At 41.7% G+C, this 19,802-nt stretch overlaps 1 protein-coding gene and 2 pseudogenes across 3 annotated transcripts in view; 2 read left to right on the forward strand and 1 right to left on the reverse strand.

The window, feature by feature from the left end:
• Positions 1-1,575: 1,575 nt before the first annotated feature.
• Positions 1,576-6,775, reverse strand: LOC140600798 (derlin-1 pseudogene; annotated as a pseudogene).
• On the forward strand, positions 4,900-5,845 carry LOC140600701 (large ribosomal subunit protein eL29 pseudogene; annotated as a pseudogene).
• Positions 6,776-13,052: 6,277 nt separating the features above from the next.
• The window catches only part of STRN (striatin), a 96,145-nt gene continuing 89,395 nt past the window's right edge, over positions 13,053-19,802 (forward strand). Inside the window, exon 1 of one of the 3 annotated variants that reach the window (XM_072770539.1) lies at positions 13,053-13,440. Coding sequence is in view for 2 of the 3 variants with exons in the window: in XM_072770538.1 (XP_072626639.1) it covers positions 14,356-14,589 (234 nt within the window). In the remaining variant the exon portion in view is untranslated. Of the gene's footprint in view, positions 13,441-14,212; positions 14,590-19,802 lie in introns of those variants that run through there. The other 2 variants (XM_072770538.1, XM_072770541.1) reach the window with 2 other exon arrangements.

The following is a 19,802-nucleotide window of genomic DNA, read 5'->3' on the forward strand; positions in this document are numbered from 1 at the left end:
GCTCTGTACTGGTGGGCAAGGAGTCTGCTTAAGATTCTTTTCCCTTTCATTCTCCCTCTCCCTTTGTCCACCGCCACCCCCCGCCCCAGCTTACATGTACTTGTGTATGCTCTATCTCTGAAATAAATAAATCTTTAAAAAAAAAAGAAACCTCACACCCTTTAGCAATCACCCTACAACCTTTCCATTTATTGCCAGCCTTTCACTACCACAAATCTACTATCTCCATCAATTCTTGTTATGAACATCTCGTATAACATCTCACATAGAATATATGGTCTTTTGTGACTGGCTTCTTGATGTTTTTTTGCTTGTTTGGTTTTTTTTTTTGTTGTTGTTTGTTTGTTTGCTTTGCCCTTTAAAAAACTTTATTGGGGGATAAGCCTCACTCAGAAAAAGCCAACCTCTAAAAAAGGAGCTGCGGGTATGTAAGCTGATTTGATGTATATTCATGACTTGAACATTCATGAATGGCCCAAAATAAAGACCCTCAAACACAAATGAATCTAAAGCTATCATAATCCCAAATCATGTGATTCACATAGATGTGCTTAAATTAGCTCTTAAAATATGATATATGTACTAAGACTGTCCTTTCCTCATGATTAACTGAAGCATGTGGCCATTAAAAGGGAGGGGGAGGGATCCCTGGGTGGCGCAGCGGTTTAGCACCTGTCTTTGGCCCAGGGCGCGATCCTGGAGACCTGGGATCGAATCCCACATCGGGCTCCCGGTGCATGGAGCCTGCTCCTCCCTCTGCCTGTGTCTCTGCCTCTCTCTCTCTCTCTCTCTGTGTGACTATCATAAATAAATAAAAATTAAAAAAAATAAAAAAATAATAAAAGGGAGGGGGAGGGAGGGCGCCTAGGTGATTCATTTGGTTAAGCATCTGCCTTTGCCTCAGGTCATGCTTCTGGGGTCCTGGGATGGAGCCCTGCATCGCATTAGGCTCCCTCCTCAGCAGGGAGTCTGCTTTTCCCTCTCCCTCTGCCACTCTCACTGCTTATTGTCTCACTCTCTCTCTCTCTCTCAGAGTAAAATCTTTTAAAAGAAAATAAGAGGGAGGGGGAGGCAAATGTGATTTGGAACTTTCTGGCACAATACATCCAACTACTGTGGATACACACAAAGACAGTACATAAGATGCAAAGGGATAATGCCCACCAGAGTTTGCACCTAGACCCTGTGCAAGATGCAGCTCCACTAGAGTTTTGATCAGTTTTGGTGACCACTAGAGTTTTGATCAGTGCAAACTCCTTTGTCAAGTTTGGTGACCCAACCCCAGATGCCAAGGATGGTGCCAGCAGACCAGGACCTGCCAAAACCCATTATTCAGACGGAAAAGGAAGAGAAGACACCAAAAACTGCAGTCAGTTCTGAAGTTTTCACAGTTGATATTTGTTCTTTGTCACAGTTAAGGACTTGAATAAGAATCATGAAACTTGAACATATTTTATTATTCAGGATTTAAAAAATTTTGTCACATACTGAAAGACTACATTCAGTGTGGGTCGGGTCTCACAGCGTTTGCTAGAACTCGGTTGTGAAGCACATGCAGCACCAGCTGGAAACCATCTATGGGGAGTGGCTGGTGGGCAAGCCAGAGGCCTCTCCTTCACTAATACCAAGTCAGAAGTCCTGTCTCCAGTTGTGTCTCCTGCCTTGACTCTTCTGATCAGCAACTCTCCCCATGCTAATGGGGGGCACACCAAACCCTGACACTCCTCCCCTCTCCTGCTGGCTAGGCAGTGGGTACAAAAACTGAGGTATGGATACCAAATTTTTTCATTGCAAGTCCACTGGGTATCTGAACATTAGGAGGAAATAAAGATGTCCAACAAGATTTCCAACGAGCTCATTGCTTACCGAGCCTCCCATGATATAGTTGAATCCAAGAATAACCGATGGTAAATAACAGGTCTTCATTTGTGTTCCAAATGAAAGTGATATGATCATGTCTCTGTTCAGCTGTGCCCAGACATAAAGTACTGACATGATAGGAGGAATCATCAACAAATGCATATTCGTTGCTAAGCCCGTAATCACGATGCAAATCCAGTTAAAGAGGAGCATGAATAAATAGCCAGCTGGCCTCCCATCAAAAGCTCCTGTTTTAAGGCATGTAGAATATTGATATAAGAAATATAAATTGACCAAATAAAGAAATCCAATTCCTGGATCCATGGGGAAATAAAAAGTAGCAGTGATTGGCCTCCAAATCTGGAAGCAATAGAGGAAGGCTTCTTCAGGCCAGAAGAAGAAGTAGTAGGCTGATGAGACCAGGTTTGCCAACGAGGGCACTGCAACAGTAGTGACCAACCAACAGCATGTTAGCCAGGATGCTCCTGAACCAGTCCCCAATTTGGGACATCTTCACCTTTTAGGTGACTAGAATGTGCATAGCCACCCAATTCCCCATCCCTGGCCCCTTGCCACATGGTCCCCTCTGTGAGTGAAAGGCATGGAGGAGTCCACCAAGCTAGGGAGCAGAAGGCAGAGATCTCCAGATTTGGTGCCACTCTTGACTTACTGTTTTTAAGCTTCATCCAGGTGGTGACATACATTAGTACTTCCTCCCTTTTTATGGCTGGATAATACTCCGCTGTATGTGGACCACATTTTGTTTATCCATTCACCAGCTGATGGACACTTGAGCTGCTTTCACCCTTTGCCTATTAGAAATAATACTGCTAAGAACAACTGTGTGCAAGTTTTAGCTGGACATGTTTTCATTTCTCTTGGGTATACATCTAGGAGTGGATTGCTGACTCGGTTGATAACTCTTCAGCTTTTTAAGGAACTGCTAGACTTCAATTGCTTGTTTCTTGTTTCTTGCATATATAACCCCCTTTTCAGCCACCTATTTATGAAGTATAAAGTTTATTTCTGGGACACCTGGGTGGCTCAGTGGTTGAGCATCTGCCTTTGGCTCAGGTCGTGATCCTGGGACCCTGGGATCGAGCCCTGCTTCGGGCTCCCTACAAGGAGCCTGCTTCTCCCTCTGCCTATGTCTCTCTGTGTCTCTCATGAATAAATAAGTAATATCTTTAAAAAACAACAACAGCTTTATTTCTGCCTTGGCTATTTTTTGCTATTCTTGGTACCTCCTAGACTTTTCCCATCATTTCCCACCTTGAGGTAGACTGCATCTTGCATTAGCAATGATTTCTCTCTTTTTTTTATCCCTCTCTCCCTCACTACCTACTTTCCTTCCTTACTCCTTCCTTCCTTCCACCCTCCTTCTCTCCCTCCCTCCCTCCATCCCTCCCTCCTCTCCCCAGTACTACTTTTTACTTTCTCTAAACTCTTCTGAGCCACTGACAACCTAACTTCTAGTTCTCTGTGATAATATTTATAAAAGAAACTCTGTTTGAAACATTATATTTATTAACTGGTTTCACTGCCTAATCCTTGAGATTATTTTCAACCCCAAGAATCGTTATTTGATTCTAAATATCCAGTATCGAGAAGCTAAAAGAAGCATGATGATAGCCAATGGATTCTTTCTGAAGCATAATCTGAGCAGTTTTAACATTAAAAGAAATAGTATTTTTTATTTACTTTCCAGGTTCTTGTTAATATCGAATTTGAATTTGAATTCTGAATTCAATTAGAACTAAACTTTGAAGTCTGGTTTCCCTTTCCCAAATAGATTCTGCTATCGACTAAGGATAGAACTTCAGACAACCTAACCTTTTAGGGGCCAGTTCTCTCATCTATAAAGTAGATGAAAACTTACTAGGTATTCTCTCTATGATCTTTTGCATATATAAAAAGTACATGTCTATAGGTTTATCCTTATTTTTATCAAGAGAGTGTTTGGTCAGTCCTTTAGTATTAGCACAAAACATAATTTAGTCTGATAAGTTGTTTTTACATGTATATAAAATAGTTATCAGTAAGACAGTATAAAATATATTAAATCCAGAGAGCAGCTAAAATATTGCAGATTATGACTATTAAAAAGAGCTGCCATTTCTGTTGTGCAGGCACTGAGCTAGACACTTAATATCCATTCTTTTCTTTCAAACATTCTTTTCATTCAAACAGTGCTGAATAAGGTCTACAATTAGCCCAATTTTCAAAACACATTTAATTATATGAATCACTATGCTTCACATTTTCCTCATTCTTAACTGGAATTTTTAGGTTGATGCCAGAAATGGCTAGAGTACAGCTATAAATAAATTTCTTGCCTTATTGCTTTCCATCACACAGATTACTTTTAAAACCTAATTTAATCATTACAAACCTATTACTACTTCTATATTAATAATAATAATTATGACATATATTTAAATAATTATGAAATTGTCATTTATGGACTTCACAAAATTTTACTTAAAAATTTCATGTCTTAATCATAATTTCTTAATCATAAGAAAAGTTATCCTGAATTAAGTTTTTGGTTGTGTCTCTAAACAAATATGTGAGAACCATGCATGCACACAAGGGACCAGTACAACTGCTTTTTCTTTTCTTTCAGAAGAAAGACCAGTATAACTGTTTTTCTTTTCTTTCACAGCCTTGGTCCCCTACCCACACTTCTCGATCTCTTTTTTGCCATTAGAATTTGTGGGTTTCCATTTCAGACATTATTTTTCTTATACACATATACTCTATTTGCCTTTTTTCCCCTTGACTTCCAATGCAAGTCAAAAGAATCCATGAAAATTTAAGTAAATTTGTTTGGCTTTTCCAACTTTAGCTTCAATTGTTCATTTTTTTCTTTAAATCTCTTCCTTCTGGGATCCCTGGGTGGTGCAGTGGTTTGGTGCCTACCTTTGGCCCAGGGCGCGATCCTGGAGACCTGAGATCAAGTCCCATGTCGGGCTCCTGGTGCATGGAGCCTGCTTCTCCCTCTGCCTATGTCTCTGCCTCTCTCTATCTGTGCGTGACTATCATAAATAAATAAAAATTTTTTAAAAATCTCTTCCTTCTTTCCAACTCATTTCCATTTGTATAGGAAAATACCTCTCTTATTTGTGGGGAAAAAAAAAAGGCATGACAGACTGATGCGTATCCAAGCCAAGAGATAAAGAGGAACTGAGAACAAAGAAGGGCAGTATGGCCATTCATCTTTAGACAGGTGGACCAGAGGGGGAGCCGCGGGCTTTGGTGCAGACATGGCCAAGTCCAAGAACCACACCACGCACAACCAGTCACGAAAATGGCACAGAAATGGCATCAAGAAACCCTGGTCACAAAGATATGAATCTCTTAAGGGGGTAGACCTCAAGTTCCTGAGGAACATGCGCTTTGCCAAGAAGCACAACAAGAAGGGCCTGAAGAAGATGCAGGCCAACAATGCCAAGGCCATGACTGCGCGTGCTGAGGCTATCAAGGCCATTGTCAAGCCCCAGGAGGTTAGGCCCAAGATCCCAAAGGGTGGCAGCCACAAGCTCAATCGACTTGCCTACATCGCTCACCCCAAGCTTGGGAAACGTGCTCATGCCTGCATTGCCAAAGGTCTCAGACTCTGCCAGCCAAAGGCCTAGGCCAAGGCTCAAACCAAGGCCCAGGCTGCAGCTGCGACCCCGGCTCCGGCTCTGGCTCCTGCTTCTACTCCTGCTTCTACTCCTGCAGCTCAGGCTCCCAAAGGTGCCCAGACCCCCACAAAGGCTCCAGCGTAGAGGCTTCTGCCTGCCAGTGTGAGGGCGGAAGGACTGGTATGACCCCTGGGCTTCTGCCTGCATGGGCCTGGTGTCCTCCTGTGCTATTTATACAAATAAACCTGCGGCAGGATCTGTTAAAAAAAAAAAAAAAAAAAAAAAAAAGACAGGTGGACCAGAGAGCCGATTGCATCAACAGGTCAATGTTTCAAATAAGTGGTCTGCAATTGAATATAAAATGAGATTTTTCCAAGAAAGCTGTTAAAAACGATTGACTTATAATAGTGCATTTCCTGACACTGGATATGCACAAAGAGAACTTGAATTCCTGTTTGTCAAAGATTTTGTGGTAAGATTATCTACTGCTATCTTATTTATTCACTGGACTATTATTTGTGGAACACCTATGTGCCAGGCATTGGGAATAAAATAGTGAACAGTCAAGCAAAGAATCTGCCATGGTTATTTTTACATTCTACTTGGGGAGGGATATAAAATAGTCACAAGGTTATGATAAGTAGTTGGAGGAAATAGTATGAAGTATAGTTTGATAAAAAAATAAAAGCAGAGATTTCTCTTTTTAAGTTTTTAAAAAATTTTTAAGTTCTCTCTATACCTCGTGTGGGACTTGAACTCATGACTCCAAAATCGAAAGTTGCATGCCCCTGTGAATAAGCCAGCTAGGAGCAGAGGTAAGTATTTCTACATAGGATTTTTCAGAGCTCCAGACTCTCATCTGCTCTTCACACCTGAAATGTGACTACCTACGATTGGTTATCTCAGAGATTCCTCAAACTCAATTAATTTAAAACTGGATTCTTCACCTTCTTATCTAAAACCAACTTCCCTATTCATGATTTCCCAGTAAATAGCACAAATATTTTATCCTGTCATATGAGACATAAATCTTAGTAACATCCCTGACACTTACCACCTTCTCCCTCACTATGCTTAGTTCATCACCAAGTTTCCTAAATATCTCGGCAAATCCCTCTGAATGCCTTTATTACCATTATTATCATTTGCAGTGCAGATCACCACATCTGGTTGCATACAGCAAAGTGGTGGGTGTGAACTGTAGGGTCAGTTTTTCTGGGTTGGAATCTGGCTCCATTATTCACAAGCTGTGTAACCTTGGGTAAGTCACTTATTCTCTCTGTGCCTCAGTTTCTGCATCTGTAAAATGAAAATAACAATACTTATTTTATAGAGTAGCTGTTGAAATAAGTTATACTTGCAAATGACCTTAAAAATAGTACCAGACCCTTAGAAAACAATTTAGAAATGTCAGTTGATACTATATTTTCCATACAGAAAATGAAATGATCTTTATAATTTTTTTACCTTACTGAAAACTCTCCAGTTGCTTACCTTAGCAAAAAGACCAGTTTTTTAGGGTGACCTGCAAGGCCCTGCATAATCTGGCCCTTGCCTACTTCACCTCCTCATGCAGGTCCTATGGCCACATAGTAGTGTTCCAATCTGTCAAGTGAAAGTAATGTTAAGAGCGCCTGGGTGGCTTAGTTGGGTAAGTGTCCGACTCGATTCCAGCTACAGTTGTAATCTCAGGACTGTGGGAGGACCCCAGCTTTCAGCCCCACATCAGGCTCCATTCTCAGCGTGAAGTCTGTTTGTCCTTCTCCTTCTGTTCCTCTCCCTGGTCTCTCTCTCTCTCTCTCTCTCTCTCAAAACAAATAAACTCTTTAAAAAAAAATTAGAACTTACCCCTTAAGGACATTGTAAAGATTGAGCTAATGCGTACAAAGTGCATTATTTATTTTTAGTAAATGCTCATAACTACTAGCTATAAAAATAATAATTGCTATTACTTGCCTCATGCTTTTTTTTTTTAAATTGTATTTATTCATAAGAGACACACAGAGAGAAGCAGAGACATAGGCAGAGGGAGAAGCAGGTTCCTCACAGGGAGCCCAATGTGGGACTCTATCCCAGGACCCCGGGATCACGCCCTGAGCCAAAGGCAGATGCTCAACCACTGACCACCGAGGTGCCCTCCTCTTGCTCTTTATGTCAGCTATATTGGACTTCTTTCAAATGCAATAAGTACTTTTCTTCCTCAAGTGTTTGAATTTTGCTTAAAAAGCTCCATTCCACCTTCTGCTAATTGATTTATACTCTTCCTTCATGTCTTAATCTGGTACATTCTCTTAAAAACATTGCAGCATTAATGTGATTATTGCCATATCCTAAAAATGGTATTATTTAGATTATTTAAATGATCTTTTTCTCCTGTAAGGAAAATGCATATATTGGCTCCAGAAGCTTGAATACAATCAGCTTACAAGTTATAATGTTACACATTATGATTTCATGTGAAAGTGTGTATAAGCTGGTTCAAACCACTCCTTTTGTTACTTCATGTCCTGCAGCTGGGGGGAAATCTGGGAAAGGAGATAACATAGATAATGGCAGAATTTTCCATTACAGAGAACAACTAACTGCAAGTGCTAAAATTAATACATACTGAACAGCAGTAGCATATTGAAGGCCTGTAGGGAAGAGGGAGAGAGATATATACTACATACAAAACACACCAAATCTTGTTTAGACAAACATTAAGAAAACAGAGGTCTCCAAAATCTAAAACAAAAATGTGTCAGACCTCTTTAACCTCACTCACCTTACTTGTTTTTCTGGCACAATGCCCAGATTTTTCCCTGTCATGTTTGGAAAAAAAAAAAAGGTACCACTTTGGATTCTTTTGAGAACTGATTTAGTTTATATTTCAGCTATCAGATAGGAGTTTGGGGGGAGATACTGTTCTGAGCAATTCAAATCCACATGACAACTGGGTATCTTCTCAGCAAAGGCTTCACCTAAAAACCAGTACATCTCTGCTGCATGGTTGGCAGGAAGAGCCAGCTTATAAAAATGTTCTCTCCCTACCCCAAGTCCCACAACGGTTATTTTTATGTAATGGAGATACATGAATTAATTGAAATTCCATTCCTTCCTTAGAAATGGGGGCACTGTAGTTATTAAAGTAGAGAAGAGGAGGAAGATAAGAACTTGTAGGGTAGACCTTCCATTCACTGGGAATGTTAAAAGAGAAATGGGTAGAGAGGCAAGGAATGGAGCTGAGGGGGAGAAAGAAAAAGTATGTGTTCAAAAACCCATTGTTTGTTGCTTAGAGGAACAGAACTTTAAGTTCTATATTCTAAGAGAAGTCTTGCTACAGCTTCAGATGTGTATTATCATTTTAGTCTCCTGCAGTATTAGCAGTATAGATAATGAAAGCAATCCTGATTTTAGATTTTAAGTATTTCTTCCTCCACATATCAGTCACTACAAAATTAAAATTAATTTTAATTTCAAAATAAAATCTTACTTAATTAGTCAAATGTATTAAAAAGTGTTAGTCAAATAAAATGAAATTTCATTTAAAAAAGAAAATTGGGCAACCCTCTAATTTCAACCACTCTTCCAAAAGAAAATAAGAATAATAATCATAAATGATGATAGAGGAGACTTTCCCATTCTATCACATGACTATGATGTATATTTAATTCTTGAACTCCAAGAACATTTTCAAATAATGGAATGCCTTCACTTCCCAATCTGTTATTGGCTGTTTTCCCAACCTAGTCATTACCAGACTTCAAATCTCGAGAGGAAGTTTGGAGGCTGAAGAAAAGTAGAAGCAGGGGAGGCAGCAAGGAGAGGTGAGGGCAATCAGGGAGTGGCAGATAGTATAGAGGCTGATAAACAGTGGGCTATTGCATATGTTCCCCAAAGTTCTCTTCATGCCAGCACAGGCCTATCTCCACTCAAGTGGTCTATTCTCTGGCCAGAATTCTGAAAAAGCCATGAAGATCAAGTTGAAGACTTTTCTTGGAGCAGTTAAAAAGTCAGAGACCCAGATGAATGGTCATTTTGGAGAGGTTTTTATTTTTTCTATTAAAAAAAATTAAAGCAAATTCTACACCCAACATGGGGCTCGAACTCATGACCCCTGAGATCAAGAGTCTCAAGAGTTGCACATTCTACCACTGAGCCAGCCAGGGACTCCTGGACAGTTGTTGTTGTTGTTGTTGTTGTTGTTGTTGTTTTAAATAGCCACTCATTTTAATAAAAAATGAAAAAAAAAAAAGAGTAGATGACTTGTCATTTCATGGAAATATAATCCCCATCCCACATAACACACCCAGAGCAACAAAAAAAAAGCAAGCACTACAATTATCTAAATAACTGTTTAGCATTTCACAATTTTTCACTTTATTTATTTTTTAAAGATTTTATTTATTTATTCATGGGAGAGAGAGAGAGAGGTAGAGACAGATGCAGAGGGAGAAGCAGGCTCCCTGCTGGGAGCCCCATATGGGATTCCATCCCGGGACCCCTGAATCATCCTGAGCTGAAGGCAGATGCTCAGCCACTGAGCCACCCAATCGTCCCACAATTTTTCGTTTTTTAAATTAGTTATACCAATACATAAAACAACATTTTGACAGCTGCTCTCTGTGCTTCAGAAGGAAACTTTATTTTTTGTGTGACACGCTTTATTTATTATAAAATGAAATAAACAGGAAATCAGCAACACCTTCAGGTCCGAGGTTTAATGGTGAGGCATAGATGTGAATTTTTTGAAGATTATTTTAGTTCCGCTGAATTAAAAATTTTTTTCTTTTTCTTTTTTTTAAATTTAAATTCAATTAGCCAACATATACTACATCATTAGTTTCAGAGGTAGATGAATTAAAGTTCTAAGTAGGGAATGAGAAAGAAAAGAATAATTTTTGAGCCCCAGTATTTATTATTCTTATGTGTTATTCGGTTAGTCTTGAACTCTGTTACAATAATAGCTATCATTATTTGTTATATGCTCTATGTCAAGCACTATGCTAGGGTACTTCACATTTTTTTCTGTCATATAATTTTTTTTAAAGATTTTATTTATTTGAAAGAGAACATGTGCGCATGCACACACACACACACACACACACACACAAATGCGAGCGGTGGGGGAGGGGCAGAGGGAGAAAAAGTCTCCCCACCGAGGGAGGAGACCAATATGGGGCTCAATCCCAGGACTCCAGTATCATGACCTGAGCCGGAAGGCAGACACTTCACTGACTGAGCCACTCAGGTGCCCCTTTTTCATCTAATCTTCATGGTAACTTTGTAAGGTAAACATCATTCTCATATTAAAAATGACAGAACAGTGACTAAAAAAAAAGTTAAAACATTTGTCCAAGATTTCTAGATTTGGATAATTGTAGAGTGAGGAATAAAATTGAGGTTCTTCTTGCTCAAGATTGCTCTGGCTATTTGGGGTCTTTTCTTGTTTCATACAAATTTTAGCATTGTTTGTTCTATTTTTGTGAAAAATGCCCTTAGAATTTTGATAGGGATTGCACTGATCTGTAGATTGCTTTGGGTAGTATGGACATTTAACAATGTTAACTCTTCCAATCCATGAGCATGGAATATCCTTGGATTTGTTTATGTCTTCTTTAATTTCTTAATATCTGGTAGTTTTCAGTATACATGTCTTTAATCCCATTTGTCAAATTATTCCTAGGTATTTTATTCTTTCATTCCTTGTGATTGGATTATTTTTATAATTTATCTTTCTGATAGTTCATTATTAGTGTATAGAAATACAACATTTTTGTGTATTGATTTTGTGTCCTGCAACTTTATTGGATTCACTTATTAGTTCCAACAGTTTTTTGATAGAGTTTTTAGGGTTTTCTATATATAATATCATGAAATCTACAAATAAACTACAAATAGTACCTCTTCCTTTCCAATTTGGGTGCCTTTTATTTATCTTTCTTGCCTAAATGCTCAATTTAGGACTTCCAGTAGTATGTTGAATGAAAGTGGTGAAATTAGGCATCCTTGTCTTGTTCCTGATCTTAAAGGAAAAGCTTCCGGTTTCTCACTATTGAGTATCATGTTAGCTGTTGTCTTGTCATAGATGGCTGTTATTATGTTGAGGTACATTCCCTCTATACCTGCCTTGCTGAGTGTTGTTGTTTTTGAATCATAAATGGATGTTGAATTTGGTTAACATGGTGTATCACACTTATTGACTTGGAGATGTTGAACTATCCTTGCATCCCTAGAGTAAATTTCACTTGACAATGGTGTATGATCCTTTCAATGTAGGTTTGCTAATATTTTGTCAATGATTTTTGCATCTGTGATCATCAGGGATATTGGCCCACAATTTTCTTTTTTTGTGGCAAACTTATCTGGTTTTGGTATCAGGGTAATGTTGGCCCCATAAAAGGAGTTTGAAAGACTTCCCTCCTTTTCTGTTTTTTGGAAGAGTTTGGGAAGGATTGATATTAGTTTTTCCTTGAATGTTCTATAGAAATCACCAGTGAAGCCATTTGGTCCTAGACTTTTATTTATTGGGATGTTATTGGTTCCTGTTTCTACTTAGTAGTAATCAGTCTTTCCGGTTTTCTGTTTCTTCATGATTAAGTCTTGATAAGGAATTCAAAGAATTTATTAATTTCTTCTAGGTTGTCCAATTTGTTGACATATGATTGTTTATAGCAGTCCCTTATGATCCTTTGTATTTCTGTGATATAGTTGTAATATCTCCTCTCTCATTTCTGATTTTATTTATTTGAGTCCTCTCTCTCTCTTTTTTTTTCTTGGTAGTCTAGCTAAAGGACTTATGGGTTCTTAAATAGCTACCATTAAATTTAATTATGTTTTATAGTGTGTTACAAAATTTATTTCAGGGAATTGTCAGACATGTCTTTTATCAGAGGAAAAAAAACTTTTAACATTCACAATTCATAGGAGTATTTAAATCTTCCAGATGAAAAAAATATACCATTGTGGCATTATTAGCCCATTGGTATTCTGGTAGACCTGAGAAGTAAGAAAGAAGGCAACGTGTTAATGGAAAGATCAATGAGCTAGTAGTCAGGAATTCTGGTTTCTAATTTTGGCTATGACATCCACTCAAAGCCTCACTGTGGACAAGTCTCAACTTCTTTGGACTTAAGTTTCTTGAGCTATAAAATGAGAGGATTGGGCAGTGTCTCAAAGGACACTTACAGCTAAATTAATTTATGACACAGGGAATTTGGCCAAGGCTGGATGAAACTTTTATTATACTAAAGAATGAATTCATGAAGCAGAAACATTCAATAAGTGAGAAAAGAGAGCTTGCCATCTTTATTTGCAACCAGAGCAGATACAGTGTGTTTCCTGTCCTTTCCACAAGTAGCTATGGGAAGGGATGGGGGGAGGGGAGGACAGGAACAGGATGTCCTTCCCTGACATGTCCATAACCAGCCTAAATGTTTAAATTTTTTTTTCCCCCACAACCATCAGGTCTGGTCTTCCAGAAGTCCATTCCACAAAACAAAAGAATTACTAATAACTCATCATGAGGACAAGATAAGGGCTTCATTTCATTATGTGTTCAATTTTTCCAGGCGCCTTCCTTTCATTGTGTTTGCAGCGTGAACTCATCGTGACATAATTTCAGGGGCTTCGGAGGATAACACTTAACAGAGAAACCCTTGAAAGGACTTTGGTGCACCTTTGGTGGGGCTAAGCCGGTGAACCAGGGGAGAACCTGGAACCGGGACAAGTGAAAAGGGAGAAGCGCCTGGATACCTAGGACTGTTGCAGAGAAGAGAAGGGGACTTTGTTCTCTCGGGGAGCGGGGAGCGGGGAGCGTTGATCTAAAGCACTGTGAGAATTGATCAGGTGCCTGGCAACCTCCCTTTGAACGACAGGAACCGTGTCATTGACCTCTACATCCACAGTGACAGAAATAACCGACAACCAAATATCTACTGAGTTGGACTGAGTAAGAACTGCGCGGGAAAAGGTAGGCGAAAGGAGACGGAAACAACAGCCTTGGGCAGGGGAAGCTTTCCGGGGTCAGGACTGTTGCAAGACTGCAGGAGAAGGGGACTGCGGCCGAGCAGGGCTTCAGAGGCGAGGCGCCAGCCACCCAGAATATAGAAGCTGGAAGGGGGTGGGGGGGTGCAGGAGAGAGGGGTGGTTAGAGTTCTTATTCGTGGAAACTGAGCAGGCAACAGGTCTGAACCCCCGAGAGAAAACGAAAGAGGAGCGACAGCGGTAAGCAGGCATCCAGACTCGAGGAGTGGCCGCAGCCACGGGGAGCGGAGCCCAGCTAGCGGGCGATCCCCGGTCCAGCGGCCGGACCTCCGAGCCCCGCCCCGCGCCGAGCCTGCTCCTCAGCAGAACCACCAGGAAGCCCCGAGAGATGGGCAGCTCAGCCTGGTATCTTGGCGCGACAACTTCCGTGTGTGCGTGTGTGTGTGTGTGTGTGCAACAGGGCGCGCCGCCTGAGAACTTCCGCGTGCGAGGAGGCGGGGGGACTGGCGAGGAAACCCGCGCGCTCCGGGCCGGCGGGCGCCCCCCCTGCCCCCCCTGCCCCCCCGCCGCGCGCAGGGGCGGACCCGGCGGACCCGGGGGGGCGGGGCTGCGGCCGCGCCCCAGCCGCCGGCAGCCCCACAGGCCGCCGCCGCCGCCGCCGCGCTCGCCGCCGCCACGCCCCGCGACTACATTTCCCAGCAAGCCCCGGGCCTCCCGCGCGCCGCAGTTGACCCATTTCCCGGCCCGTCCCGGGCTCGGCCGGCCCCCGCGCCCAGGCGGCTGCTCCCTGCTGACTGGGGTGTGGGCGGGGAGCGGCGGAGGCAGGAGGAGGCGCTGCTGGCCGCCGCCGTTGCCTCCGCTGCTGGGCGCCTGGGCAGCTCCCGGGGTTCCTGCGGCCGCCATGGACGAGCAGGCGGGTCCCGGCGTCTTCTTCAGCAACAACCACCCGGGCGCCGGCGGTGCCAAGAGTCTCGGGCCTCTGGCGGAGGCTGCCGCGGCTGGCGACGGGGCGGCTGCGGCGGGGGCGGCGCGAGCCCAGTACAGCCTCCCCGGGATCCTGCACTTCCTGCAGCACGAGTGGGCCCGCTTCGAGGTGGAGAGAGCCCAGTGGGAGGTGGAGCGGGCGGAGCTGCAGGTAAAGACCCTCCCGGCCTGGCCCTCCTCATCCCGCCTCTTCGCTGCCTTCCGCCCCGCCCAGGACCCTTCCCCCTTCCCCCCTCCCCTCCCCCCCGCTCGTCCCCTCCCCCTTTGCCTCCCGCCCAGCCCACCCACCACCGCGCCCCTTTACCCCCTTCACCTTTGCCTTTCGCTGACCCCACTTCCTCGACCGGCGTCCCATTCCCGCCCTCGATGCGTTGTTTACCCTCCCCGCTCCTTTCCGTCTGCTCCTTCTCACTCTTAACTCCGTCTCCTTTCAACTCTCTCGCCGTCCCACATTTCAGGTCGTCCCTTTCGGTTTACTAATTGGGCTGACAGTAGTTTCTGAGAGACGTCGAGCAAATCATCCTCTGCCCCAGTGAGTCCCATCCTAGGTCTAGCGATGTTCCTTGCGAAAGGTATTGGTAGTTGGCTCCTGTCTCTGGAAAGAAGGTGATGAAGACAGCACCGAGTCGTGTCCGTGGGGCCTTGACTTGAGGCGAGGAGCTCATGTTGGGCCAAAGTATCAATAGGAATATCAGGTCCTTTTTGGATGTATGGAAATGTTTTTCTCTCTCCTCTTCCTTACCTCCTCCCGCGTTCCTTTTAGGTATTTCAGGTTCACGGATTTCGATGGAAGGACCCAGATGATCACAGTCAGGTGATGGTTCGGGGATGGTTTCCTGTCCTCGGAATCTGAAACTTGCCAAGGGTTAATTTTATGTCCAGTGCTTAGTGAGATTGGCTTGTACCTTGAAAGGAACTAAGAGGGACTCTAAAGTTGGTTACATTTCCCTTGCATAATCTGCGAGATAAAGTATATCCAGGAAGGAGCTGTTGTGGGCTCTTAGCAGAAAGTGAGGCTGATAGTTTACTGGCCCTTCTGAATTGCTAAGTGGGTTTCAGTGGCTCGTTCTTAAAACTACCAAGGCATGCACCAATTTCACAAGGAACTTAACTGAGTAGTAGCTCTGCCTTTCTGTTTTACTGGCTAATCCTGTGTGCTTAGGAAATCTGAGTATAGTTTTGGTTGGTGAAACACTTGAAGTTAAAACGCTACCCAGTGTGTCACTTTTTTTGGTAACGTGTATTTTCTTTGGCACTTAAAAAAAAGGAGAAATCTGTTAAATAGAATCATGTGCTGGAACAGGGTGTTTTGGCGTAGTGGAAGTGGCTGTGGAAAGAGGGAGTAGACCGACTTACAGTACCTAATCGCTGCGCTTGCTGCTAGCACTGACCTTGAGGAAATCCTTTGGCCTCTCCGAACTTGTTTCATCTTTTATTTATTCAGTACATTTATTGAGCGCCAGCTGTGTGCCTCTAGGCCCTGGTATTAACAAAACTGACAGCAACTCTGCCCTCATAGAGCTTACATTTTAGTAGGCAGGCAAAGTCAGCAAATGCAAGTGTATAATATACTGAACCTAGTGGCAACTTGGATGAGAAAAATAAATCAGGCACAGGAAATAGAGTGCGATAGGGCAGCTATTTTATTTTAGATGTGGTCGTTAAGGAAGGCCTCTGGGAGGAGTTGAATGAATCAAGGCAATGACCCATAGTTATTAAAATTTTTTCTCTTTCTTTATTTCTACAATTGTATGTTTATATTCTTTGGCAGCTTTTTTATTTCTACTGTTAGGTACTTCAGTATCTAGTCTATGATATTTGTAATTTTTCTCAAAATAAATGTGACCATAATATATAAATATTATATATTTATAAATAACAAGCAGACTTACCTGCCTTTTCTAATTTATTAGTAATTCACTTTATTAGTAATGTGTTCTGTAAATGGGCTTGTGGATTTCAGACTTCAAAAAAGTGTGAAAGGTAGGCTTTAATTTTTGACATTATTCAGGTGTGAAGAATGATTTTTGTATGTGACTGCTTAAATTTTAATTTCCAGTTTAGGGAAGGTGAGTCACACTAATTCGGTCAAAAGCAAGATAATTCTTCTTACTTGTAGAGGTTTGGGAATTTCCAGCTCCTCTCACCCCTTGTCAGATCTCCCAGTGCTCCTCATCCACTCCTCCATTTTAACTTTTCAGTTTACCTGTGGTATTAATTGTAGTCACTCTTCAGTTTTATTTTTTCTTTAAGATTTTATTTATTTATTTATTTATTCACGAGAGACACAGAAAGAGAGGCTGAGACACAGCAGCGGGGAGAGAAGCAGGCTGCATGCAAGGAGCCCTATCCCCGGACTCGATCCCCGGAATCCAGGATCAGGCCCTGGGCCAAAGGCAGACGCTCAACCGTTGAGCCACCCAGGCATCCCTACTCTTCAGTTTTAAACACACACACAGGCATGTGGGCACGCTACTTCCCGGGTTATTTATGGCAAATGTTAAAGTTCAAGTAGGTTTCCCATTGGTGCTCATCACCTTGAAGGCACTACATTTTTACAGTATATTTGGTTTGCGCTCAGGTTAACTTAAGCATCTGTGGAGGAACGTTAAACATTAAAAATGTGTCATATTTTCTAGAGAGACAAATATCATGTATTTTTGTTCTGCTTTTGTATTTTGGTGGAGAGAGTTTGCAGGAATCTCACAATTTAAAATATATTTTTAAAATCATTTCATCAACATCATTAAATATGAACATCTCCTTTCATTTTTCTTTTGCCATTGGAATTTTCCTAGAAAAAAATGATGGGAAGTAAGAGTTGAATGAATGATGATGAAATTTGGATCAGTTAGTGTGCCCCTTTTGATTTTTTAATCTCTTCTCAAGCCATTAACACCAAAGTCAACAAAAATACGTTTAAGATTGTCTAATTTCTCCCTTCAGGAACCTGTCGGTCCTGCTCTTTCAGGTTGCCAGGGCAGAGTTGTGCAAGCCAATCCAAGTTTTCATCTACCTGGCCTGCCTTTACCACTTCCTCCCTTCTTCAGGTCTTGGGAGGAAGGAACCAGCTATGTTGTGCCACAGACTTGTCATTCCCCTCCTACCCTCACCCTTTGCCCATCTTGGTTAATATAGAATTCTCTTTATTTTTGATAATCTCTCTCCCGCCTCATTACCACCATTCAGATGAAAATAGGTAATTTATGGGAAAAGAATGGTTAGGATTATTACTGAGCTTTATATTTGTGAAAGGAAGTAGAGTTGGAATACTAACCATAACATTTGAGATAATTTTCTATATGTGAGACATTGAGCTAGATGACCTCAAAAGAGCATGCAGTGAAGGAGTGATAAAACAAGCAAGATGCAGAAAAATCAATATTTATAGCTTTGGGGGCTTAAATTTTCTTAGAATAGCATTGAAGAGGAGAGCTAGCAGTGAATGGGGAGAATAGCAGGAAGAAAGAACTTTATAAGGTAATGAGAACTTAATTTGAAACTACTGACTTAACAGAGAGCCGGCATATGAATAAATAAAATTTATTGCCCTTAGATTTTGAGTGCGTGTGTAGTGGCGGGGGGGGGGGGGGGGGGAGGGCGGGGGCTCTGCCATTTACTTGGAAATGCTAAAAGTGTGTGAAAAGATGATATGATTGAGTAGCTTAGGGCATGTGGCACAGAGACTGTCTACCACAGTGTTTATTAATCTGTATTTTGGCATTACTGATTCATATTTTCATTAAACAGGTTTTTCAATCACCTGCTTTATGTCATCTCCTGTTCTAGGCACTTGAGACACAAGAGTGATTAAAATAGGGCCTACTTTCATGCAGCTTAAATTCTGGAGGAAGGCAGACAACATACCTATATATACAATGTATTGGATGGTAGCGAGCACCATGATAACATGGTATAAGTTGGATATGAAATGCTTGAGAGGATGGACTGGGGCTTAACTGATGAGATGCCATTTGAGCAAGACTTGAAAAGGTGAAAGAAAGTAAGGAAAGAATGTTCTAGGCCCTGAGAGAACAGTAGTGGGAAGGGAGCATACTTACAATGTTTGAGGAATAATGAGGCACATGTGGCTAAAGAGAAGAAGCATGGAAGAAATGACAGAGATCCTGGGTCTTGCCCATTGTAAGGATCCTTGATTTTACCTTTGCCAGATGGGCAACTGTTGAAATGTTTTGAGCAAAAGAGCAATACCATCTTTAAAAGGAACCCTTTACAAGGATTTAGAATACACTTAGAGGGAAGACAAGAGTACATGAATTAGGGAGTCTAGTTAGGGGGCTATTTTAATCATCCAGGCTGGAGATGTACTAAGGTGGTAGTGATGGAATAGATGAATATATATTTTGATACATTTTCAAGATATAATGGATTCCAAGTACATTTTTGAAGATAGAAACCAACAAGATGGGGCAGCCCTGGTGGCTCAGCGGTTTAGCACCGCCTTCAGCCCAGGGCCTGATCCTGGAGACCCAGGATCGAGTCCCACATCGGGCTCCCTGCATGGAGCCTGCTTCTCCCTCTGCCTGTGTCTCTGCCTCTGTGTGTGTGTGTGTGTGTGTGTGTGTGTGTGTGTCTCATGAATAAATAAATAAAATCTTAAAAAAAAAAAAGAAACCAACAAGATATGCTGAAGAATAATAGAATGTGCGGAAAAGAGGAGTCAAGTATGATTCAAAATTATTTTGACTGAGTAGCTGCAAAGGACTGTTAAGATTTACTTAGCGTTTAGATGGATACAGCACTTAAAATGACAGTTTATTTTGTGATATTATTTACAATTATGGTGAGGGAGAATGTGGCATAGACCTGGTTTCAATCTTTTCTCTAAGACTTACTATTTTACTCTATGGCAAAAGTGGCAAGCAAATTCTGACCTTTGAGAACCTTCGTTTTCTCATGTATAAGGTGAAGATAATAAACTACCTTGTGAGAATTAAATGAGATGTTTTAAAATACCTCAGAGAGGGCTGGCACAACACAAAAGTGCTGAATGGATAAATGGTATAAAAAACATGATGTTAAATTTGCATTCTTTTTTATGTCCTTGTCTCCAGAGAAAAAAGCATGATCTTTAGAGCTCTTCTAAGGCTAGAGCATGTAAGTGCCATCCTGGACCAGGCAGTCTAATATTCCAGGTCTGATGGTGGTGCTAAAGGGTGTTTCATAGGAGTGAATTGTTGCCTTTACCGTCAGCCTCACGACATTGATTGTATACTTCAATTCTATTTCCTTTCCTTATAATTTAATATGCATCTGTTATCTTGGAATTTGTGTAGATTTTTCTGAGGGTGTTTATCTTAACATTGCATGATGTCTTGGGTAACAAATCCTGTATATTTACTA

This window comes from Canis lupus, chromosome 12 (genome assembly GCF_048164855.1).
Source record: "Canis lupus baileyi chromosome 12, mCanLup2.hap1, whole genome shotgun sequence".
NCBI lineage: Eukaryota > Metazoa > Chordata > Mammalia > Carnivora > Canidae > Canis > Canis lupus.